Source organism: Candoia aspera, chromosome 3, assembly GCF_035149785.1.
Source record: "Candoia aspera isolate rCanAsp1 chromosome 3, rCanAsp1.hap2, whole genome shotgun sequence".
In the NCBI taxonomy this organism is placed as follows: domain Eukaryota; kingdom Metazoa; phylum Chordata; class Lepidosauria; order Squamata; family Boidae; genus Candoia; species Candoia aspera.
Window position 1 is genome coordinate 110809890 of NC_086155.1, and position 20502 is coordinate 110830391.

The 20502-nt window shown below is 46.1% G+C and overlaps 1 protein-coding gene across 1 annotated transcript; it reads left to right on the forward strand.

The window, feature by feature from the left end:
- The first annotated feature begins 8000 nt into the window (after window positions 1–8000).
- On the forward strand, window positions 8001–17346 carry FAM78B (family with sequence similarity 78 member B). The gene is made up of 2 exons (XM_063298591.1): window positions 8001–8351; window positions 16520–17346. Exons 1-2 carry the CDS (start codon window positions 8089–8091, stop codon window positions 17040–17042), a joined length of 786 nt encoding a protein of 261 aa, XP_063154661.1. The 5' UTR covers window positions 8001–8088; the 3' UTR covers window positions 17043–17346.
- Window positions 17347–20502: the final 3156 nt, after the last annotated feature.

A 20502-nucleotide genomic window follows, 5' to 3' on the forward strand; every position in this document is an offset into this window, starting at 1 on the left:
TTCTAACCTGGCGTGCGCATGCTCCAACCACACCCTGTTTGTTTGGCTCAGTTCGGCGAGGCGAGAGGCGTGGCTGGTCGGGTGCTGCTCAGCTCCAGGTAGGGCCCTTCTTTTCTTATTTAGAGTGCGTCGCCTTTGTTGTGTCTCCTGGGCGTTGCCCCCAGGTTGCCCTGTTGACTTGCTTGCCACTCCCCCGCGGCCAGGGGGCGGGGGGAGGGTGCTGGCGATCGTTTGTCACCACCCCGTGGGCCCGGGGCGGGGGGAGTGAGTCCCGGGGGGGGGAAGGTCCACCCAAGTCGCGGGCTTGGGGGGGGCCCTTTCCCTTGGGGCACGGGAGGCGGGGGGAGGCCTGCGGGGGGGGGGTTTGGTTTTGCTGACCTTGGTTGCGGTTTGTCGGGGTATGCCCGGTGAAATGCTCTGGTCAGGTCAGGCGCATTAACGTTGTGCGCCGCCACCCATTCCGGGTGGGGGAAGTGTTTCCACCTGACCAGATAGTGTAGAGTTCCTCGTTGCTTGCGGGAGTCGAGGATGTCCCTTATCTCGAAGTGGTGTTGCCCGTCGATCATAAGTGGTGCGGGCTGTGGCGTGCTTGGGTGCCATCGGGAGGTGGTTGCCGGTTTTAGGAGGCTGGTGTGGAACACCGGGTGGAGCCTCCGGAGGTTGTGTGGCAGGTCCAGGCGTATTGCTACCGGGTTCACTATTTGCGTGACTCGGAACGGCCCGATGTACTTAGGCCCCAGTTTTTTCGAGGGTTGGGTTGACTTTAGGAACTTGGTGGATAGATAGGCCATATCCCCCGCCTGGAACGTCGGTTGTTGGCGCCGGTGCTTGTCGGCCTGCTCTTTGTAAGCAGCCTGTGCCTCCTTTAGCGCCGCCGTGATTACTGGCCATGCTTCCGCGATCTTCCGTCCCCAGTCGCTGGCGTCCACCTGTGGTTCCGGGGGTTGAGGTAGCTCCGGTATGGGGACGAAGTCGCGCCCCGAGACTACTTCGAACGGAGTTTTCCCCGTGCTCGTGTGGACGGCGTTGTTGTATGCGACTTCGGCGAACGGGAGCAGTTCAGCCCAGTCGTCTTGGTGGTAGTTCGTATATGATCGTATAAATTGCTCTAAGGTGGCATTAAGAACCTCAGTGGCTCCGTCCGTCTGCGGATGCCAAGCCGTAGATAGGGCCTGTTGGGTCCCCGTCAGCTTCAGGAAGGCCCGCCAGAATTTGGAGGTGAACTGTGTGCCCCTGTCGGTCACCACACGTGCGGGACATCCGTGTAGCCTGTACACGTGGATGAGGAAGAGTTTGGCTAGTTGTTGTGAGGATGGGACCGACGTGCAGGGGATGAAGTGGGCCTGCTTTGAGAAGTAGTCCTTCACCACCCAAATGGCCGTTTTCTTCTGGCTGGGTGGGAGGTCCACTATAAAATCCATAGAGATTTCCTCCCATGGGCGGGAGGGTTCTGCCACCCGTTGCAATAGCCCCGCGGGTTTGCCTGGTGCCCGTTTGGCCCTAGCGCACGTTGGGCAGGACGCCACGTAGGTTTTTAGTCTCGCCTGAGCGCGGGCCACCAGAATTGGCGCCGTGTTAGGTGTAGGGTCTTGAGGAACCCAAAGTGTCCCGCTTGCTTGGCGTCGTGTGACCTATGCAAGATCGCCTGGCGCTGCGAGTCCGGGACGTAGATTCTGCCTTCCCCCCATGCCAGGTCTTGCGCCATCGTTACCTTGTCGGGGTTCGCCAGGAACCAGGGGTCGGTTTTGAGGGCGGCGGCGAGGTCCGTGCGCATTCCCCCTGGTAGTTGCGGTTGGCTTCTTTCCGTCGCCGGTTGTCCCGCCGTCGGCTGCGCCGTAGCGTCGAGCTGCCTCCGTGCGCCGCTTCGGGTGGTCACGGCCATCCCCAGTTGCGAGGCGGATAGGACCGTCCCAATGGTGTCTGGGGCGGGCTCTTCGTCTTGGGGCAGTCGGGAGAGGGCGTCGGCCAGGAAGTTCTTCTTGCCCGGCATGAACTTCAGCTGGAAATCAAAGCGGCTGAAGAATTGGGCCCATCGGACCTGTTTTGGGCTAAGGCGTCTAGGCGTTCGTAGGGCCTCGAGGTTCCGGTGGTCCGTCCAGACCTCGAATGGTTGGGTGGCTCCCTCGAGTAGGTGTCGCCATGTCTCTAGTGCCGATTTCACCGCGAAGGCTTCTTTCTCCCAGACGTGCCATCGCCTCTCTGTCTCGGAGAACTTCCTTGACAGGTAGGCGCATGGTTTCAGGAGCCCCGTGGAGTCTTTCTGTAGTAGGATGGCTCCCAGGGAGAAGTCTGAGGCGTCGGCTTGGACCACGAACGGCCGTTCTGGGTCCGGGTGCGCGAGGATTGGCTCCGTAGTGAACAGCGCTTTCAGCTTGTCGAATGCGGTCTGGCACGCGGGAGTCCAATTCAGCACTGTGCCTGGGTTCTTGGCGCGTCGGGTGTCCCCCACCCCTTGGTTTTGAGGAGGTCCGTTAAGGGGAGGGCTATCTCAGCGAACCCCCGGGCGAATGACCTGTAGAAATTCGCGAATCCCAGGAAGCTCTGTAGTTGCCGTCTGTTGCGGGGCCGCTCCCAGTTTAGCACCGCTTCGACTTTTGCGGGGTCCATTTCGATGCCGTCCCCGGAGATTCGATACCCCAAATAGTCTAGGCGCTCTTTGTGAAACTCGCACTTTGTAGGCTTCGCATAGAGCTGCGCCCTTCTGAGCTTGTCGAGGACTTGCCTGACTAAGGTTACGTGTTCCTCGTGTGTTTTTGTGTAAATAAGGACGTCGTCGATGTAGACCAGGACCCCTTTAAACAGATGTTCATGCAGTACCTCATTGATGAGCTGCATGAACACCCCAGGGGCCCCCGCGAGTCCGAAGGGCAGTACCTTGTACTGGAAAGCGCCTAGGGGGCAGTTAAACGCCGTCTTCCATTCGTCCCCCTCCCTGATTCGGATGCGATAGTACGCCTCGCGAAGGTCCAATTTGGAAAAGACTTTGCCCGTGGACAGGTGGGCGAGCATGTCCTTCACCAGGGGTAAGGGATATTTGTTGGACAGGGAAGCCGCGTTTAGGCCCCGGTAGTCGGTACAGAGCCGTAGGGTCCCGTCTTTCTTCTCCCGGAATAAGACGGGGGCTCCGACCGGTGAGCATGCTGGCTCTATGAATCCCCTGTCTAGGTTTTTATCGATGAACTCCCGGAGGGTTGCCATCTCCTTCGGGGTCATCGAATAGATTTTTGGTCGAGGTAAGGGGACGTCGGGCAGTAGGTCGATCCGGCAATCCGTCTTGCGGTGGGGGGGTAGTTGGTCAGCCTCTGCCTCTCCGAAGACCTCGGAGAAGTCGGCGTATTGTTCTGGTAGGTCTGCTGGGTTAGCGGCGTTGTCTTGTGTGGTCGCCTCCGCTCGTCCTACCGTGGGGTTGCTTTTGCCGGCTGGAACTGGTGCTCGATACTCGCCGTCGCCGAATGTGAAGGTACGGGTCGCCCAGTTGATCCGCGGGTTGTTTTTCGCGAGCCATGGCATCCCCAGGACTGCAATGGGCCGTCCGATGTGCGTGACTACGAACGATGTGCGCTCAGTGTGAGTGCCCATTTGCAGGGTGACCGGCTCGGTTTGTAGCGTGGCTGGTTTCCCTCCCGCTGTAGAGCCGTCCAGCTGGTGGAATGCCAGCGGCGTGGGGAGGGGGAAGCAGCGGAGGTCGAGTTTGGCGACTAGGTCGGGGTGGATGAGGTTTTTTGAGCACCCCGAGTCCACTAGTGCCGCGGCCGTGGTGGCTCCGTTTCCGGTGGAGAGTTGAATTGCTGCCAATATTACGGAGCTTTTGTCGTTTCGTTGAGGTGGTCCGCGTTGCTGTCCCACCGCCTGCCTCGCCACGCGTCTCAGAGCAGGCGGGGAGCATTTCCCGCCGGCTGGTCGGGGTCGGTATTGTCCTCTTCCCCCCCAGTAAGCGTCCCAGCTCTCTTTCGGTGTCGCTGTGGCCACGGTCATTCGGCGGTGAGGCGGCGGCCCCGGGTTGGGTGGTTTGGGGCTAATTTTCGGGGTGGGCTTGGGCGCGCTGGTCGGCGGTCGGTTGGCGAAGCAATCCGCCGTCTTGTGCCCTAATTTGCCACACCTCCCGCAGGGCTCCCGGTTGAACTTCTTTTTAGGGTATATGGGGCCGGCCATCCCCCCGTGTGGTGCGGGTACCTTTTTCCCGGCATCGTTTGTGTCGTCCGTGGTTGTCATGAGGAAGGTGCGGTGCGCGTGTTCGGCTTTCCCCGCGAGGTGGATCCACCCGTGTAACGTTTCTGGGTCGTCGCGGTAGAGGGCCCATTGGAGAACGTCGCGGTTGAGCCCCCTTTTGAAGATTTCCAGCAGGGTGGTCTCGGACCAGTCGCTGACCTTCCCCGCGAGGGCTTTGAACTCCAGGGCGTAGTCAGGGACCGTGCGGGTGCCCTGTTTAAGTCTTTGGAGTGCGCTTTTCGCCCGCACTTTGGCTAGGGGGTCTTCGAAGTAGTCTTTCATCTCTTTGATGAAAGCAGGGAAGGTGGCGAGGGCGGGGGAGCTGGACTCGTACAGTTGGACGTACCAGTCCGCCGCCCTGTCTTGGAGTTTGATCGCCACGGCGGCGATCTTGTCGGCCTCGGAGTCATAGGAGTGTCCGTGCCTCCCCATGAACTCCCTAGCGTTGGTCACAAAAAACGAGAGTTTTGTGGGGGTCCCATCGAAGAAGATGGGAAAGTCCTTTGGGGCCCGGGCGTTTTGTGCGGCCCCGCCTCTCGCTTCTCGGGGTGTGGTGTCGGCCGCCTGTGCCGTCTGCTGGCCCTCCGCTGGCCCGTGTGGGTTCGATGCTTCGCTCGGGGTGTGGGCTTGTGCGGGGACGTCGTTGGGTGGCGCGGGGGGCATAAGCGCCTGGAGCATGGTCCGGAGTTCCGTCAGCTGAGCCCGCATGGCCGCGAGTTCAGCTCGTGCCTCCTCGTCCACAGCCCGCGCCGCCGCTGGGGCCGGTTCCGTTGGCGCGTCCTCGGGGGTGGGTTGCCGGCGGGGTTCATCGTCCCTCTGCCGCGGGTCCGCTTCCTCCGCCGTCTGATGGGTGTCTCCGTCGTCCTCCTCCGTGTCGAGCGCCGTGGGGCTGTCGCTCCACGCCCGTTGCTGGGGTGCGATGTGGGGCGCGGGGTCCTCCGCTGGTTTCGGAAGTCGTGCTGCTCCCTCCCGCGGTCGGGTTGCCTCCGTCGCCATCTCCCCTTGGGGTTGGAGCTGAGGCTCGGGTCGGGTTGGGTGGGCGTCCATGGCTCCGGGAGTCCGCGGTGCCTCTGGCCTTGGTCGGTCCTCCTCTGTCTCTTGCCGCGCGGCTCGCCCTCCTTGCCCGCGCCGTTCCGGCCTCATCTTGCTGGTCTTCTCGCCGTCTACTCCTCCCGCGGCTCGTTGTCGTCCGGTGGGGCTCGGCGAGGCTGAGTTTATGACTCTCAGCTTTATGTCATGCGCTGCCTCCCCCTGAATAACAATCAGACACTGGTTTGCGAATCAGGCTCTGGTTTATTGCAGGGCAGGTACAGCGTTGGTAGAAAAAAGCTGAGAGTGACAGGAGCGCGCCGGTGCGGGGTTTAAATACCCCGCGCCGGTCAGCGCCCCCTCGCTCACGGTCACGTCACCCCCCTTTGTCCCATGCGTTGCCCTGCCGGTGGGTGAGGGTTTCCGGGATCGCCCATCATCAGGTTTCCATTCTTCTGCTGATTGCTTTCAGCTGGGCGATCCCCGTTGTATTGCCGCTGATGGTTTGGGTGGCTCCGTGATTCCTTTGGCTATTGTTTGTTGGCCGTTAGTCGTTGTAGGTTGATGGCTACTTAACTTGTACCCCTTCACCTATTTCCTTGTCATTGTCATGAGTGCCATTGCGCTGATGACTTTAGCTCAACGGCACTCATGACACCCGGTCCACTGCCATGCTGCCGGCACAGTCCTCTGGGGCCCGCTGTCCTGTCAGGGCCTAACTGAGCTCACCACACTACGCCGCCCGGTCTACTGCCACCGCTCCCATCCACTCCATTCCGGGAGTTCTACACACCCCAGTCTGTCCAAGGTGGGTGAGGGGAGGCATGGGGGGTGGGGGTGCAGAATCAGAACACGAAAAGGAAAGCGACTCCCACCTAAAGCAGCGGCTGGCGTTTGCTCTCGATCGCCATCTTATAATTTTCTTCAGGCTTAGTTTGTGCCAAAGTAGATTGAAAAGGTTGTGTCTTGAGTTCTTCCTTCTCTCATAATAATTGATGGCAAACCTCAACCTTTCCAACATGTACAAATGTTTCCCCACCATTAATGAATGGGGAAAAGGTCTCATGACTCTCCTTTACAGTGATTAGTGGTTCAAGAGAAAGAGAAATGACAATAATCTTCAGATGTGAATTCAAGTGGTGCTATGTTGCAATCAAGTTTTGGGGATGAAGAAACAAGCAAAAAGGCCCTCCATGCTCCAGGCCACCATTTTTGGAAATATACAATCTAGCCAAGTCAAGCCTGTTCCTATCTTTAGACAAAACACAAGATGCTTCTCAGGAAGTGAAAAATAGAAAAGTCAAACTAATGAAGCTGGATCTAATTCTGTATACTTAGAGCAGAATCATCTTATTATATTTTTATCCTGCTTTATATTTATATTTATATTTAGTCAACTGATGCCGGCAAACATATGTAATACTCCTGTCTCCTATTTTCCCCGCCACAACAACCCTGTGAGATGGGTTGGGCTGAGAGAGACTGGCCCAAAATCACCCAGTGGCTTTCATGCCCAAGGGAAGTCTAGAACTCACAGGCTCCTGGTTTCTAGCCCAGCACCTTCACCAAACTGGCTCTTATGATGATATTATTGGTGGTCATATCCCTTAGAAATGATAATCTCTCTCTCTTTGGTATAAAACCCACTTACTGTACTCATTTTCACATTCCATAGATGTAACATCCTGAATACCATCACCCTTCTTCCTTTTTTTCTTAAGTTTTAAAAATCATGTTGCCTTAAGAAGAGTTTGTTAAACTAGCTAGCATGTTGTCTTAAAATGATTTTTTTAATTTTTTTCCTTTTTATGACCAATATGGCTATTTTTGCCTTTTTTATTTGTAAAGGTAATATCAACCTAGTTTATACTTTCCTACCCTTTTGATACCAGCTGTTGATGGAGGGGAATCTGATGGTATCACAACTGTGTGTAAGAAAAGTACTAAAAAAATAAAAAAAATGACCAGTAGCACTGTTAATATCATCCTTATGTCTAAGGTATAAGTCCAGAAATTGTGTAGGGTATCTGAATTTGACATCAGCTGTTCCTGATGACCTGCTGAGTGGGGAGCACTGATTAACCGCTGGCAAATTGCCTCAGAAAACCAGGATCCCATGGAAGAAAGGAGAAGCGTCAAGACTACCCCTTCTGGCCATTTTTCAGGCACGATGGATGCAGTTTAGGTTTAACTGTGCGTCCTAATTTAAATCTGCACGCTTTAAAATCATTATTTGCAAAAAACAACAACAACCAGTGTATCCTTCATAAAGAAAAATATGCTTCCCGCTAATCCGTTAATGCGCTATCCGTGCAAAACTCGCTACTGCCGCGACGCGAAACAAGGCTGTTAGCAACCCGAGGTGTGAGTTAGCCAGCAGATTTCCTGTCTGCTACATTACGTTTGCCGGGGAGACCCTATTTCCACACCTTTTTTCGCCTGCCCTTCACGTCATTCTCTCCCCGGCACGTGTCCCCGGACCCACCCTGCTGCTAGGGACTTGGTGGGTGAGCCAGCCCCTTCCCTTCCAGACACGCGCGCGGGCCCGCAATTCCCCCGGCGCTGCCCCAGCCTGCACTGCTCATACAGAAGCTACGAGGAAGGTGGGAGAGCGCAAGACGGGGGTAGCCGCGTGGCCCCGGCCTAGGAACAGGTAGAGTCCTCCGACAGCTAGGCGTGCTTTGCATTGGCGCCTCTCGTCCGGGACTTGATGTGCTAGGACTTGATGTGCTAGCCTCCGGATGCTGAAATGATCCCGAGCCGGAGCGGTGCTCGGGCGCTGGCTGATCCTGAGGCCGGCCGGATGCGGGGCCCCGGCTGGGGAGGCTAGGGGGCAGGCCCCGTCTGGCTATGGGCTGCCTGCAGAGCGTGGCGTGCAAGGCGCGGGTGCGCAGGGAGAACATCGTGGTGTACGACGTGTCGGCCTCCATCGAGCCGGGCGCCACCGCCATCGAGGAGACATCGCCCATCGTGCTGCGCTACCGAACGCCCTATTTCCGCGCCGCAGCTCGCGTCCTCATGCCGCCTATCCCGCGCCGTCACACCTGGGTGGTGGGTTGGATCCAGGCCTGCAACCACATGGAGTTCTACAACACCTACAGCAACCTGGGCATGTAAGTGGGGCGGGGGGAGAGCAGAGCAGCCACGGGAGCGAGCAAAGGGCGACGCCTTCGCTACGGTTGCCAGTCCGCCCCCAGCGACGAGAGTCATTCAGAGGGTACCATTTGTCTCCATAGTAACCGATTCGCAACCAAAAAGCAGGTGCTCCCGGGGGAGAGAGCATGGCCTTGGCGATAGCAGATGCCCTTCATTTAGGCAAATAGTCTCCTCGCTGAGGACATCTGCAGACTCCTGCCTGCACAAATAATGCCTGTGCCCTCCAGCAAAGATGGCTGCTTCCCCCAGGTCAGAGGGAAGACTGGAGTCCTTTATGTGGCAGACAGCAGACTTCCTTTGGGCACCTGTGCCCTTGGCTGCCTGCTGCTTTTTGCCTGGCTAATGGGTGTGGTGGAGGAGGCATTCTTCCAGGCGTTCTTCCTACCTGCCATTCACAGCTTCAGCCATCACTGGGGTTTGTGGATTGAGTAGCAGGGCTTTCTGTGCACCATCTGCAATAAGCTTTCTTCACCACCACTTGTTGAGGGAGTGAATGAAATTATAGAAGGCTGCTCCTCTGTATTTTTCCTTATGTTTTATGTGCCAAATAACAAAAGGCACAACTGATCCGTGAATAAAATCATCAAAAACCATAGAAATACTGTATCAGTAAAGAGCTCCCTTTCATAAATATGGAAGATTCATGAAAAAGTGGCTTGACCCTCTGTTGCTTATGTATGTTAATATGTTGCTCTCCTCTTTGATGTTTCAACATCTGCAGCAACAGGAACATGGCTCCATTGTAGTGCTAATTTAAAGCAGTCAAGCAGGTGACTGATCTATCATCATGGTACTGACCTCCCTTTTTCCTTCTTCCCCAAAGAATGAATCCTGGACTGAGTGCTCTCATTGCCAGAATTACCAGCTTGCATATTCCCCTTAAAAGTATGAAAGTGGCAACAAGTATGTTCCTCCCTTAGCACATCATTTAATCTTGCCAAGGACTTCATTTTTGTGTACTCAGGTTGTTTGGAATTTTGAGACAACCATACAATATTCCCCCATGGACCCAGAACCTTCTCTGTTCTTAACAGTAATAGTTGATATTTCTATAGCACTTTATTTCAGAACTTCTTAAGATATCTCTGTAAAAACAATGTTATTGAGATGAGCTTTACCAAGAATTCCTTCCAATGGTTCAGTCAGCTTTATACATTACAATTTTTCACAGCAAGCTTATTAATTGTGGATAGTATGCATGTTAACATCTGTCTAGGAATCCAATAACATATACTTCTGTCTGAAAACCCATTTAGCCTTGATCTTAAAACACATGTATGTATCTTGGTACATGTACATCAGTGATATACATGCATGTGTGTATATCGTTGTAGTAGTAAAGGATGAAAATTCCCTTAGCCAATATTGAAATATATTTTAATTTCTTTGCCTTTTAAAAAGTATATCCTGCTAAAATTATTTCAACACCCACCATAATAATGACCAAACCCAGTATTAGTTTATATAAACACTAGAACACATTATCATCAGCAGAGAAAAATATTTTTTTCTCTGCTGATGATAAATATAAATAATATATTTATATTTATCATCAGCAGTGATATAAATTTAAACAAACAAATAAGTATTTAGAAAAACCCTGATTCCACAAAATATAAAATAAAATTATCTTTGTCCTTGTGATTGTAAAGACTGAGTTGGCATGATAGACCTTGTAGAAGCATTAACCATATATTTTCTTAGAAAAAAACTTATTTCTTGTCATTTATGGGAATCAATTATCTGGGAAAACTTTGCTCCAAAATGTAACCAAGGCTTTTTGTGGTTTTTAAATTTAACATTAAATTGCCCTCTGAATTGACAACCATGCTTCCTAATGGGTATTTTTTCCTAATGATTTATCTAACTGGCCTTTATTGACATCCCTATAAAGAACATGGCCTTGTAGGTTAACACGAAGATAATCAGGCATACATTATATCCTCCATATATACAGTATATATGTAATCAGATTACCATTAGTTCCAGAAATACCTGCAAAACTTAAACTTGTGAAAGATGTTTTAATTTCTTTCTGGAGTACTTGGCAGTGTGAGGATTGGCGTTAGAGCACCAAAAGTTTGTTACAAAATCATAGGATTAGTAGACAATTAGGTATATAATCATAAGAAGGTAGTGGTATTTTCTCTTGCGTTTGGGGGAACAAAGCTAAATTCACACAGCAAATACCAGCATAATTTCTGGTATTACATTGTTAGAGTTAAAGAACTGATGTGTTTCCAGTTTTTCACAATTACCAGTGTAATTGCTACTTACATCATATAGATATGATGGATGGATAAGATTACTTCTCAGTTTTGATCAGCAAAGATTTTTTTCTGGTAGATGCAAAAACAAATTTCAAGGCTTCTTCTAACGTATTTTTATACATTGCTGTGGTTCATTTTTTCATTCTGTATATCCTTCTCCCACAGTTGCATTAGTTCAGTCAAGGAGTCTATGCATTCCCCAGTTGCCACATTAAATTCCCCTCACACTATTTTTTGACTCTTTAGCGTTACTGACTTAGGGCATTTTCACAGAGATAACAATTTCACCCCCAAAACATCAGAAACACTTTTGAACTGCCAATGAGTATTCTCTCTCTTGCCATCCTCACTTCATACATACCTGGACTTCCTCCCTCCATCACTCTGCCCTTACCCATATCTTTGCCTTACTACATTTATTTTTCCAGTGAGGAAAAAAAATGCAGACCTCTGCTCAATTTAAGCCCAATGAAACAGTGACAAGGCACCATGGCATCTTCTTTTCAGTAGTGGGAGAGTTAACTAGCTGGAGGCAGGATGAAGCAAAAGGTCTTGCAAATGGGAAGTCACCTATCCTGTAGCTCAGGAGTTAACCCTACTGAAGTGTTTCACAGCATTCCTGCCTGCTCCACAACTGAGTAGTTAATCATCTGTACAACAGAAGCCTCACAAAATTGTCCTATACAGATGGGCATGTGGAGGGGCCCTTAAAGGACCTGCTGGCCTTAGGACTTGATTTTTTATTGTCTCATTTGTTACGAAGCTGGGCATTAATGCAACCAGAGGAATCGAATATTCCTTTCTCTACAAAGGTTTGGCTAACAATTGTTTTATTTTTTTCATGTTCTTTAAACTGCATTTATTTGCTTTCACAATAGAACAATAAGCAATAAACCATTGAGGATTAATGGTGATTCATATTAAGATATTAAAGTTATCTTGAGTTTTGGGCACAGTTGCACTGGATCCTAAGAATTGCTGATCCTAAGAATTGCTGAATAATACTTGTAACTCTAGTCCCAGGGCTGCATGTGGCCAACATGTCTGGGGGGGAGCTGGCAGCTCAATGTCCTTTCTTACCTTGATTGCTGGAAACTTTTAGGTATGAAATGCACCTAAGCCCCTAGGCATATTATAATTAAAAAAAGAAGTCCCAACACTTCTTCAAAACACTGCCCTTGCCCCCACAAAATGCAAAATGTTTGCCCAGTAGGCATTCTCCCAACCCCAAGTCATCAGACCTGCTGTCCTGTGAAAAAGAACAGCAGGACCATCTGCTCTGGGTAATCTTACTCTCCCTGAGCAGCATATTTAGATCACAAATTAAGAAATACAGCTGACATTCTCTTGTTTTCCTTATGCCTTCCTATTCCCTTTTTCTTCTGCCAGGCATCTGTCAAAGATAAGTGAAGCTGCTAAGGCTACAGGATATAATGTTGGTCTGGAGCAGAAGGCTCAACTCACTATATTCCTGTGAGGAGCATGCCCCTTCCCCCAACATCTTCACAGTCTCTGAAGATGTATCTCTGAACCACCAACAATGGGAGGTGGTAGAGGAGGCTGGCAAGGCACAGTCGGATGTGCTCAGTTTCTTAAGGCTTCAAGGTCTCCAGAGGCCTCTTTTTCAAAGAAGCCTAATTCATTGAATTAAAGTTCCAGCTGGGTTAAGTGGGCACCTTAAGTCCCAGAGTTTCCAAGGGTTGTTTCTTGTTAGGGCTGTTTAGAAGACAAGCTGAGGACAGGAGAGAGAACAGCAGAAGCAGCTGTGGAGAAACTGAAGCAGTAGCAGAGATGATAGATGTCCTAGATGATAGACATTGCTTCTGCTTTTTCCAAGTTGCTGCTGCAAAAACAATTCTATTAGATGCTGCAGTTTATCATCATTCCTTTAAATCACCCATGATTTATTCCCTGTTCAAAATCTTCAACCCCATCAGGTCCATATGCCTAAAAACCCCTTTAATACAATCTATTACAGCTTATTAATTCATAGCCTTATTATTGTTGTTTTAAAGAAGGGTTTCCAAATCTAATTTAGTTGAGGGAAACTAGCCAGGAATATAAGAACAAACAAGCTTATGAGAGAGCCAAGCTTCACATGCATGAGCGGATGGTGTCACAGCTCTAGGTGACAAAGAACAGAAGACTAAGTACCTGTGAGAGTTAAGCAAGTGGGCCAGAAGACCAAAGCAATCAGCCTGTCCTTGCTCCCTGAACTTTTATAACTTTCCAAATAAACCTGGCCAAGGTTTGGAATAGTAAGCAAGATAGGAAGCAGTAGAGACAATACTTGGCATGAATATCTTGGTAAACCAAAAGTTGTGGGTGTGTGCTTAGTATAATGAGCTTCTGGCAATCAGAAAAATTGTTAATTCAATAGAGCCCATAATAGATAACTTTGAGAGAGGCTTGTGCACAAGGCATCAAAGGAATGTGACAGTGGTAATCCCAACATCAGGGTGAAAGCCCCCATCTGTCAAGGAGAATGAAAGTTTCAAGGAAGAGGCAAAATCAGGAGGGATCTGATAGCATCTTTTCCAACTTACAAGTTTATTAAAAGGCTTAAGCTTTCGTAAGCTGCTGCTCACTTCATCAAGCGCACAGAGTGGCTTGACTGATGAGGTGCTACTAGACTTCTTTTTGCTATCATAGACTAACACAGCTCTCCTACAGTGGCAAGGAAGAAGGGTGTCTCTCTGAGGAAAAGAGAACAAACAATAAGTTGGTTATTTATTCATTAGAAATATTGGGGGGAAAGTATGTGATTGGATAATATGATAGTATGGCTACCTGGTGCAAAGAGTGAAGATACAGTGGATATAAGAAGTCTACACACCCCTGTTAAAATGCCAGGTTTTTGAGAGGTAAAAAAATCAGACCAAGATAAATCACTTCAGAATTTTTTCCACCTTTAATATAACATACAAGCTGTACAATTCAATTGAAAAGCAAACTGAAATCTTTTAGGGCAAAAAAACCCCCACTAGAATAACATGGTTGCATAAGTGTGCACACCCTTAAACTAATACTTCGTTGAAGCAACCTTTTGATTTTCTGACAGCATTCAGTCTTTTGGGGTAGGTGTCTAGCATGGCACATTTTGCCTTGGGAATCTTTGCCCACTCTTCCTTGCAGAAGCGGTCTACATCTGTCAGATTGCGAGGGCATCTCCTGGGCACAGCCCTCTTCAGGTCACCCCACAGATTTGCAATTGGATTCAGGTCTGGGCTCTGGCTGGGCCATTCCAAAACTTTGAACTTCTTCTGGTGAAGCCATTCTTTTGTTGATTTGGAGGTATGCTTTGGGTCGTCGTGTTGAAAGGTGAAATTCCTCTTCATCTTCAGAATTTTAGCAGAGGCCTGAAGGTTTTGTGCCAGAATTGACTGATATTTGGAACTGTTCATAATTCCCTCCACCTTGACTAAAGCCCCAGTTCCAGCTGAAGAAAAGCAGCCCCAAAGCATAATGCTGCCACCACCAGGCTTCATTGTGCATATGGGGTACTTCTGGTGATGCGCAGTGTTGTCTTTGCGCCAAACATACTTTTTGGAATTATGGCCAAAAACTTCAACCTTGGTCTTATTAGAGCATAACACATTTTCCCACGTGCTTTTGTTAGATTTGATTAAGGTTTTTGCAAAATGTAGCCAGGCTTGGATGTTTTTATTTGAACTTTTGGGCCATAATTCCAAGACAGCAACATGATTCCAGACAGCAACTCCTTGTGAGTAGACCATGGAAACTACTGTTTTGCGGTCAGCTTGTAAGTGGAACGGCTGGGATTTCATCAAGCTCATGCTTCCAAAGTAGCCTTTATGGACACTAAGCTCAACCAAGCCTCATTTCTTAATTGCTTTTCTGGACTTGTTGTTGTTGTTGTTGTTTGTTTACTGGAGAGATTAGGACTCTCCAGATCAGCAAGGTTGATTCATCTTGCTGTATTCATCGGGTAAGTTTTCTCCTCAGAGGACAATGGTGTAAATTTTATTTTAAAAGCTTTGAAAACAATAAATTTTTTGGACTATGCAGCAAAAGGGGGCTCAGTATATGGATTTTGGAAAGTTAATGGATTAAGAGGCCAGAGGGATTTGAAATTACAACTTTGAATTAATTAGAAGATGTTTTCTCATGAGAAAATGGCGATTGTTTTGGCTTTTTCATGATAAGGAGACCTTGAAGAGGGAGCTAGAGGATATGAAGAATATGGAGCAGAAATCTATACTGCAAGTTTTTGAGTATCTCTCTACCAAGCTTCTTGATAGAATGGATCAATTGCTAGATAAGGAGGACAGGGTGTGTTGTAATGAAGTTATAGAACAAGGATGGAATGGATGTCTATGAAATATGTTGAAGGGGAACTTAAATGTAACACAAATGGATCTGATGGATGACATATTCCCTAAAGGAGATGTACAGATATCAAACCAGGAAACTGATTTGGATAATTTTTTCTTACTGGATATGCAAAAGAGCTCTATTAAGATTTTGAAGGACTATTAGAAGTGACAAGTGAAAGGATAAACTCTACTTACTGGATACACAAAAGAAATCTCTTAAAGTTTTGAAATATTTTTGCCTTGAAACACCAGCAAACTACTCTGGGGCTGTCTTTGAAGGGGTTAAAGAATATTTTTAAAAACTCAAGGAAGGTTGGCTTGTTCGACCAAGGCTAAAAGAGGAAAATAGTTATATCTGGTTGCCCTTACTGGACTTTTACTGACAAAGAACAATTGATGAAGCATTTGGATTTTTTTTTTATGTGAAGAGATGAGTTATAGGGTGAAGAGAGATTATGTTGTATTTAGAGATGGCAATAAGCTATTGAAACTGTGCCTACTTGCTGAAATGAAGGAGGAAGTTTGTTCTTTGTTCTTTTTTCTCTTTTTTTCTCCCTCCCTCCCTCCCTCTTTTTTCTCCCTCCCCCCCTTTTTTTGTTTTGTATTTTTCTGTTTGTATTTTTTGTAGTTTGTATTGGCTTTTATTCTTTTCATGTATAACTCTTAATAAAATTATTTGAAAAAGAAAAGAGTAGTTCAATAAAAACATTATAAATAGCTGTGCAGTAACTGTGAAAGGGCAAATTCATGGTGGGGATCATTAGAAAAGGTATAAGAGGAAAAGGAAAGTCATATCATAATGCCTGTGATGTGATACTGCAGAGCTGGGGAAGATACAGAAGGTGGTCAAAGCTATCATGAAGCTGGAGCCATTCCTTTAAGGAAAAACTATATATTTAGGAGCTTCTGTATTAAGAAGATGGGAAAATAGAGGTGCTACCACAGAGGTGTATAGTATTATGTGTAGTGTCAAGACAGTGATAGGGAGATAATTTCCTTCCTCATTCATAATATTAAATCCAGAGACTTCCAATAAAGTAGCATGTTAGAAAATTCAGGAAAACAAAAGGAATAAAGAGTGATGCCACTAATCTGAAAGGCTTTAAAAGGCAATTGAACTGATTGAATTAAATTGTGAATTTATCACAGATGACAAAGCTGTTAATGAATCCTAGCTTTGATAGCTATATATTACTTTTCATATTATAAACTTCTCAATGCTTGTTGTATTTAGTGTGGAGTGGAAATATTACACTCATCTGCTTCTTTGTTTCTAGCATGAATTAGGTTGGCCTTTGGTATAAATCCAGCATGGTTTTTGTATTTTTCTTGAAAGGCCTGAAGTTTTGAACTATTTTTTCTCTGCTCTCTTTTTTCATCTTTTAAAGTATCTGAATAAAAAATTAGCAAGTTATAATTTTGTTGTGATCATTTTATGAAAAGCAAGGATTTACAGGGATTGTTTGGTAACTGCTGCTTCATCTTTCTTAGTGTATGTTTCTCTTTTGCTCTTTCTAGGTCAAGCTGGGAACTTCCAGACTTGAGAGAAGGACGTGTAAAAGCCATCAGTGACTCTGACGGAGTGAGCTACCCCTGGTATGGGAACACCACGGAAACAGTTACCCTGATTGGCCCCACCAATAAAGTTTCCAGGTTTTCAGTCAGTATGAATGACAATTTCTATCCTAGTGTGACATGGGCTGTCCCTGTGAGTGATAGCAATGTGCCACTATTGACTAGGATCAAACGGGACCAAAGTTTTACTACATGGTTAGTGGCTATGAATATGACCACTAAGGAAAAAATAATCTTGCAGACTATAAAATGGAGGATGAGAGTGGACATTGAAGTTGATCCCATGCAGCTCTTGGGCAAGCGAGCCCGCCTGGTGGGGAGAACTCAACAGGAGCAGCCTAAGATTTTGAGCCGTATGGAACCCATCCCACCAAATGCACTAGTGAAACCCAATGCCAATGATGCCCAGGTCCTCATGTGGAGGCCTAAGAGAGGTCTGCCTTTGGTAGTGATACCACCCAAATAGAAGATGCATTTAAATGAACAAATGAGGACTTTTGCCACCCTAGTATGTATATCTGAGCCAAAGAAGACCTTTCAGGTTCACCTGCCTTTTGTAACTGCAAGTGGGAAGAGGGCTTCTTCAATATAGTGTTACATGGCAATGGCCAATTATGTGCCACTGTAGGATAGCTGAATATCTGGACTTTGAAAGAAGAAATGTTATTCCACACTTCAGGGGCATTCTCATGAAGAAGGAGGTTTCTATCCTAACCTTGAAATACAATGAACATGAATATGATTTCCAGTGCCTGTGGCTAATGCTGCTTCCCAACCAATTAAGTGTGATTATAAAGACTGTTCTTACAAGACATTCATGGACTCCTATTATGTTGCTTGCTTTCTGTTGGGATAGGACAGGAAGGGATGGCATATTTCCACATTATAGCTATGCATTTTAAATGATAATCAAAATGATCAATCTGCTCATTGGAATGAAGAGAATGTTTACAAAAAGACAATACTGTCAGTTTAATTTCACCCATATAGAAAGAGCTGCTCTACTCACAAGGAACTATCCATAGTGCTGAATTTTGAAATCAGGACCTTCATCCAATCATCTTCTTTTCTGGGGCTAATTATTTGGATTAATGAAATTAAGACTTTTTGCATGTTTTTCAGTGTGTTTCGAGTAATTGTATTGTAGGAGTTTTACCAAGCTGTGGGTGAAATCCAAGGTAAATAACTGGCAACACCCTAAGTATTTAAGAAATGCTTTTGTTTTCATATACCATCTCTAACTCTGCTTTTTATACAAACTTAATGGACAGTTCAAAAGAATGTCTGCACACAGCATGTTTTCTCAATTTTTTTTTTTGGGAGGGGGTAGAAATAATTATATTTGGGATGGAAATGATTCAGAAGATGTTCAGAAACTTAGGTGCAATCCAGCTCACTATCAGCACTGTAAAATGATATGATCTGTTATTAAATATGGGTAAAAAGACCCAGTATGTCTCAAGCCTCTGCTGGGCTGTGACATGGGTGGGAGAAAAGGGCATTCAGAGCAGGGGAACACCTATGGAACAAAAGCATTACTTTGTAATAGGGGCAAAAAATCCAGATAAGGTTTTGCAAGGGTAGACATTATTGAAGGGCTACCATTTGAATAGTGGGAAACTTCCCAAAATATTTTTCCCATCTTAAATGTAGCTAGGGAAGGTATTTTATCTCCTCATATTTGAGAAGGAATATATGGTTTTAGTTTAGATAATGAAAACAAGTTAATCGGAGTTTACCTTCTCTTGCATTTTTTGAGAACTTGTTAGGGCCATTGATTGGTCCCAACTCTATTTAATGTGACAATCATATCTAAAGAAGAAAATGAAAGTAGTTACGAATTTTAGCTCATAAGATCTCCGAAGATGTGCTTTCAGCCTATTTCACTTTCTATATGATTGTTCTATGAAATTCCCTGTTTTGGGAATCTTGGAGAAAGAAAATAAACAATTAACTGTAGTTCCAAGCTTTGCTTTTTCATCCTGTACCAACAGCTTTAAGAGCAAAGATGGTCCTATAGAAAGCTCCAAAATTTAAAGTCCACCCCCACCCCCAAAAAATTTGGTGCTTTTGCCTTCTATTTAACTTTCATATATGGGATGTGTAGCTAAGAAATAGACAGTGGATGAAGTTTCATAAAATGAATACCATTTCAGGAATGTTTGGGGAATATATAAGAATGAGCAAATAGTATTGAAAAGTATCATTCTTCAAGTTATGTAGGGATTAGATTTCCCAAAGAGAATTATGGATGGTTTTATAGGTTGTTTTATTTTCCATATCTAAATGTACAATGCTCTAAATATCGGACCTCTGACTTTATTTATTTATTTATTTTGATATGAGAGATTCAGATGATTATTCTAAACCTTCAGCTGTTCTCTTGACAATGGACTCTCCCTACTTTTGCAATAATTCTAGCCTGAATTCTATTTTTGGGAAGAACCACCTCCCCAGTGCTGTACTTGGGACTACTTTTTGGCTACCATTATTAAAAGCTTAAATACAATTCCTTCCTCCCTTACATTAGCATTAGTTTTGACCTTCATTTTGATATTGATTTGCCCCACTATAAAATGCATAGCAGAGGATGATCCCATTGTTGCCATATTTCCCTACAGAGTTTTTATTATCCCTGCTTCTACATTTACATGAGCCCTGTTATATCATACTAGCAGAATGTAAGAACTCTGAGCATGAGTAAACTTTGTACTGTATATTCTCCAAGATTTGTAAGAAATTACATATAAGGACTTCGAAATAACATCCACAAATTCCTTCATATTGGGGTTTAATTTATATGGCCCCAGAGACATGAACTCATTCATAGTTCATATATAGCTTTAATCAACGTCTTGCTTATACTGGGCTGCATGATCTTCCTTACACCATTTGTTTTCCTTGTCTCAGGTTGAACAACAACTAGTGGAAGAGGACAGAGGCAAAATAGGAGCAAGTAGTTCTGCATTCTCTAGAATAGAATCAAAGAATCAAAAAGGGTTATTTAGGCCATCAAATCCAATTCCCTGATCAGTGCAAATTAAATAATCCTCAGGAGGTGGCAGTCCAGCCTATGTTGAACACATCAGAGGAATGAAAGAGAAAATACCTTGTCAATATTTCATGATCTTTCTTAAACACTGATACCTTACCCCCCTTTTATTTTCTTGTCTCAAATTTAGCATAAGATTTACATTGTTTTTAGCAACGCTTACAAATCCTGGCTTGTTTTGGGTTACATGTTTGATTCTTTATTGTACTTTTCATCAATTGTAAGACTAGATTTCTTATACAACCCTCTTTAAGTCTCACCTCATCAAAGAACTTCCTATGCAACCAGACTAGATTCTTTAGATGTTCCATTTTTTCTCCTTATCTGAAATGGTTGTTTTTATCCCTTTATTCTTTCAGTTTTCAGAATCTCTCATCTCATTTGAACTGCTTTCTCCCTCCCTTCAAAATGTCTAATTATGAGATCTTGTCATAACTTTTTTTCTGAGCTTTTGGTAGCAACTTTTCTAAATTTCAGAAACAGTTTACACTAATTTCAGTTTTCTGGTCCTGGAATTACAAATTCCAAAATCACACAGTTACTTTCCCCCAACATTACTGTTATTTTTACATCACTGTAGAGTTCTTCCCTATTGATCAAAAATATTTATTTATTTAATTTTTATCCCACTTTTATTATTTTTATAAATAACCAAGGTGGCAAACATACTTAATACTCCTTCCTCCTCCTATTTTCCCCACAACAACAACCCTGTGAGGTGAGTTGGGCTGAGAGAGTGACTGGCCCAAGGTCACGCAGCCGGCTTTCATGCCACCTTCTGAGAAATTAAATCATGTGTCTGCATATAATGGCAAATACTACTGAAAATGCATGATGATTTTGGCCAGCTCCACAGTGATCTTTGAGCATCTAC

Excerpts from the sequence above, each read along its gene's own strand:
- FAM78B (XM_063298591.1), top strand. The coding sequence starts at position 8,089 with ATGGGCTGCCTGCAGAGCGTGGCGTGCAAGGCGCGGGTGCGCAGGGAG. Across the intron at positions 8,352-16,519 it reads ACCTACAGCAACCTGGGCAT|GTCAAGCTGGGAACTTCCAG; the intron begins GTAAGTGGGGCG and ends TGCTCTTTCTAG.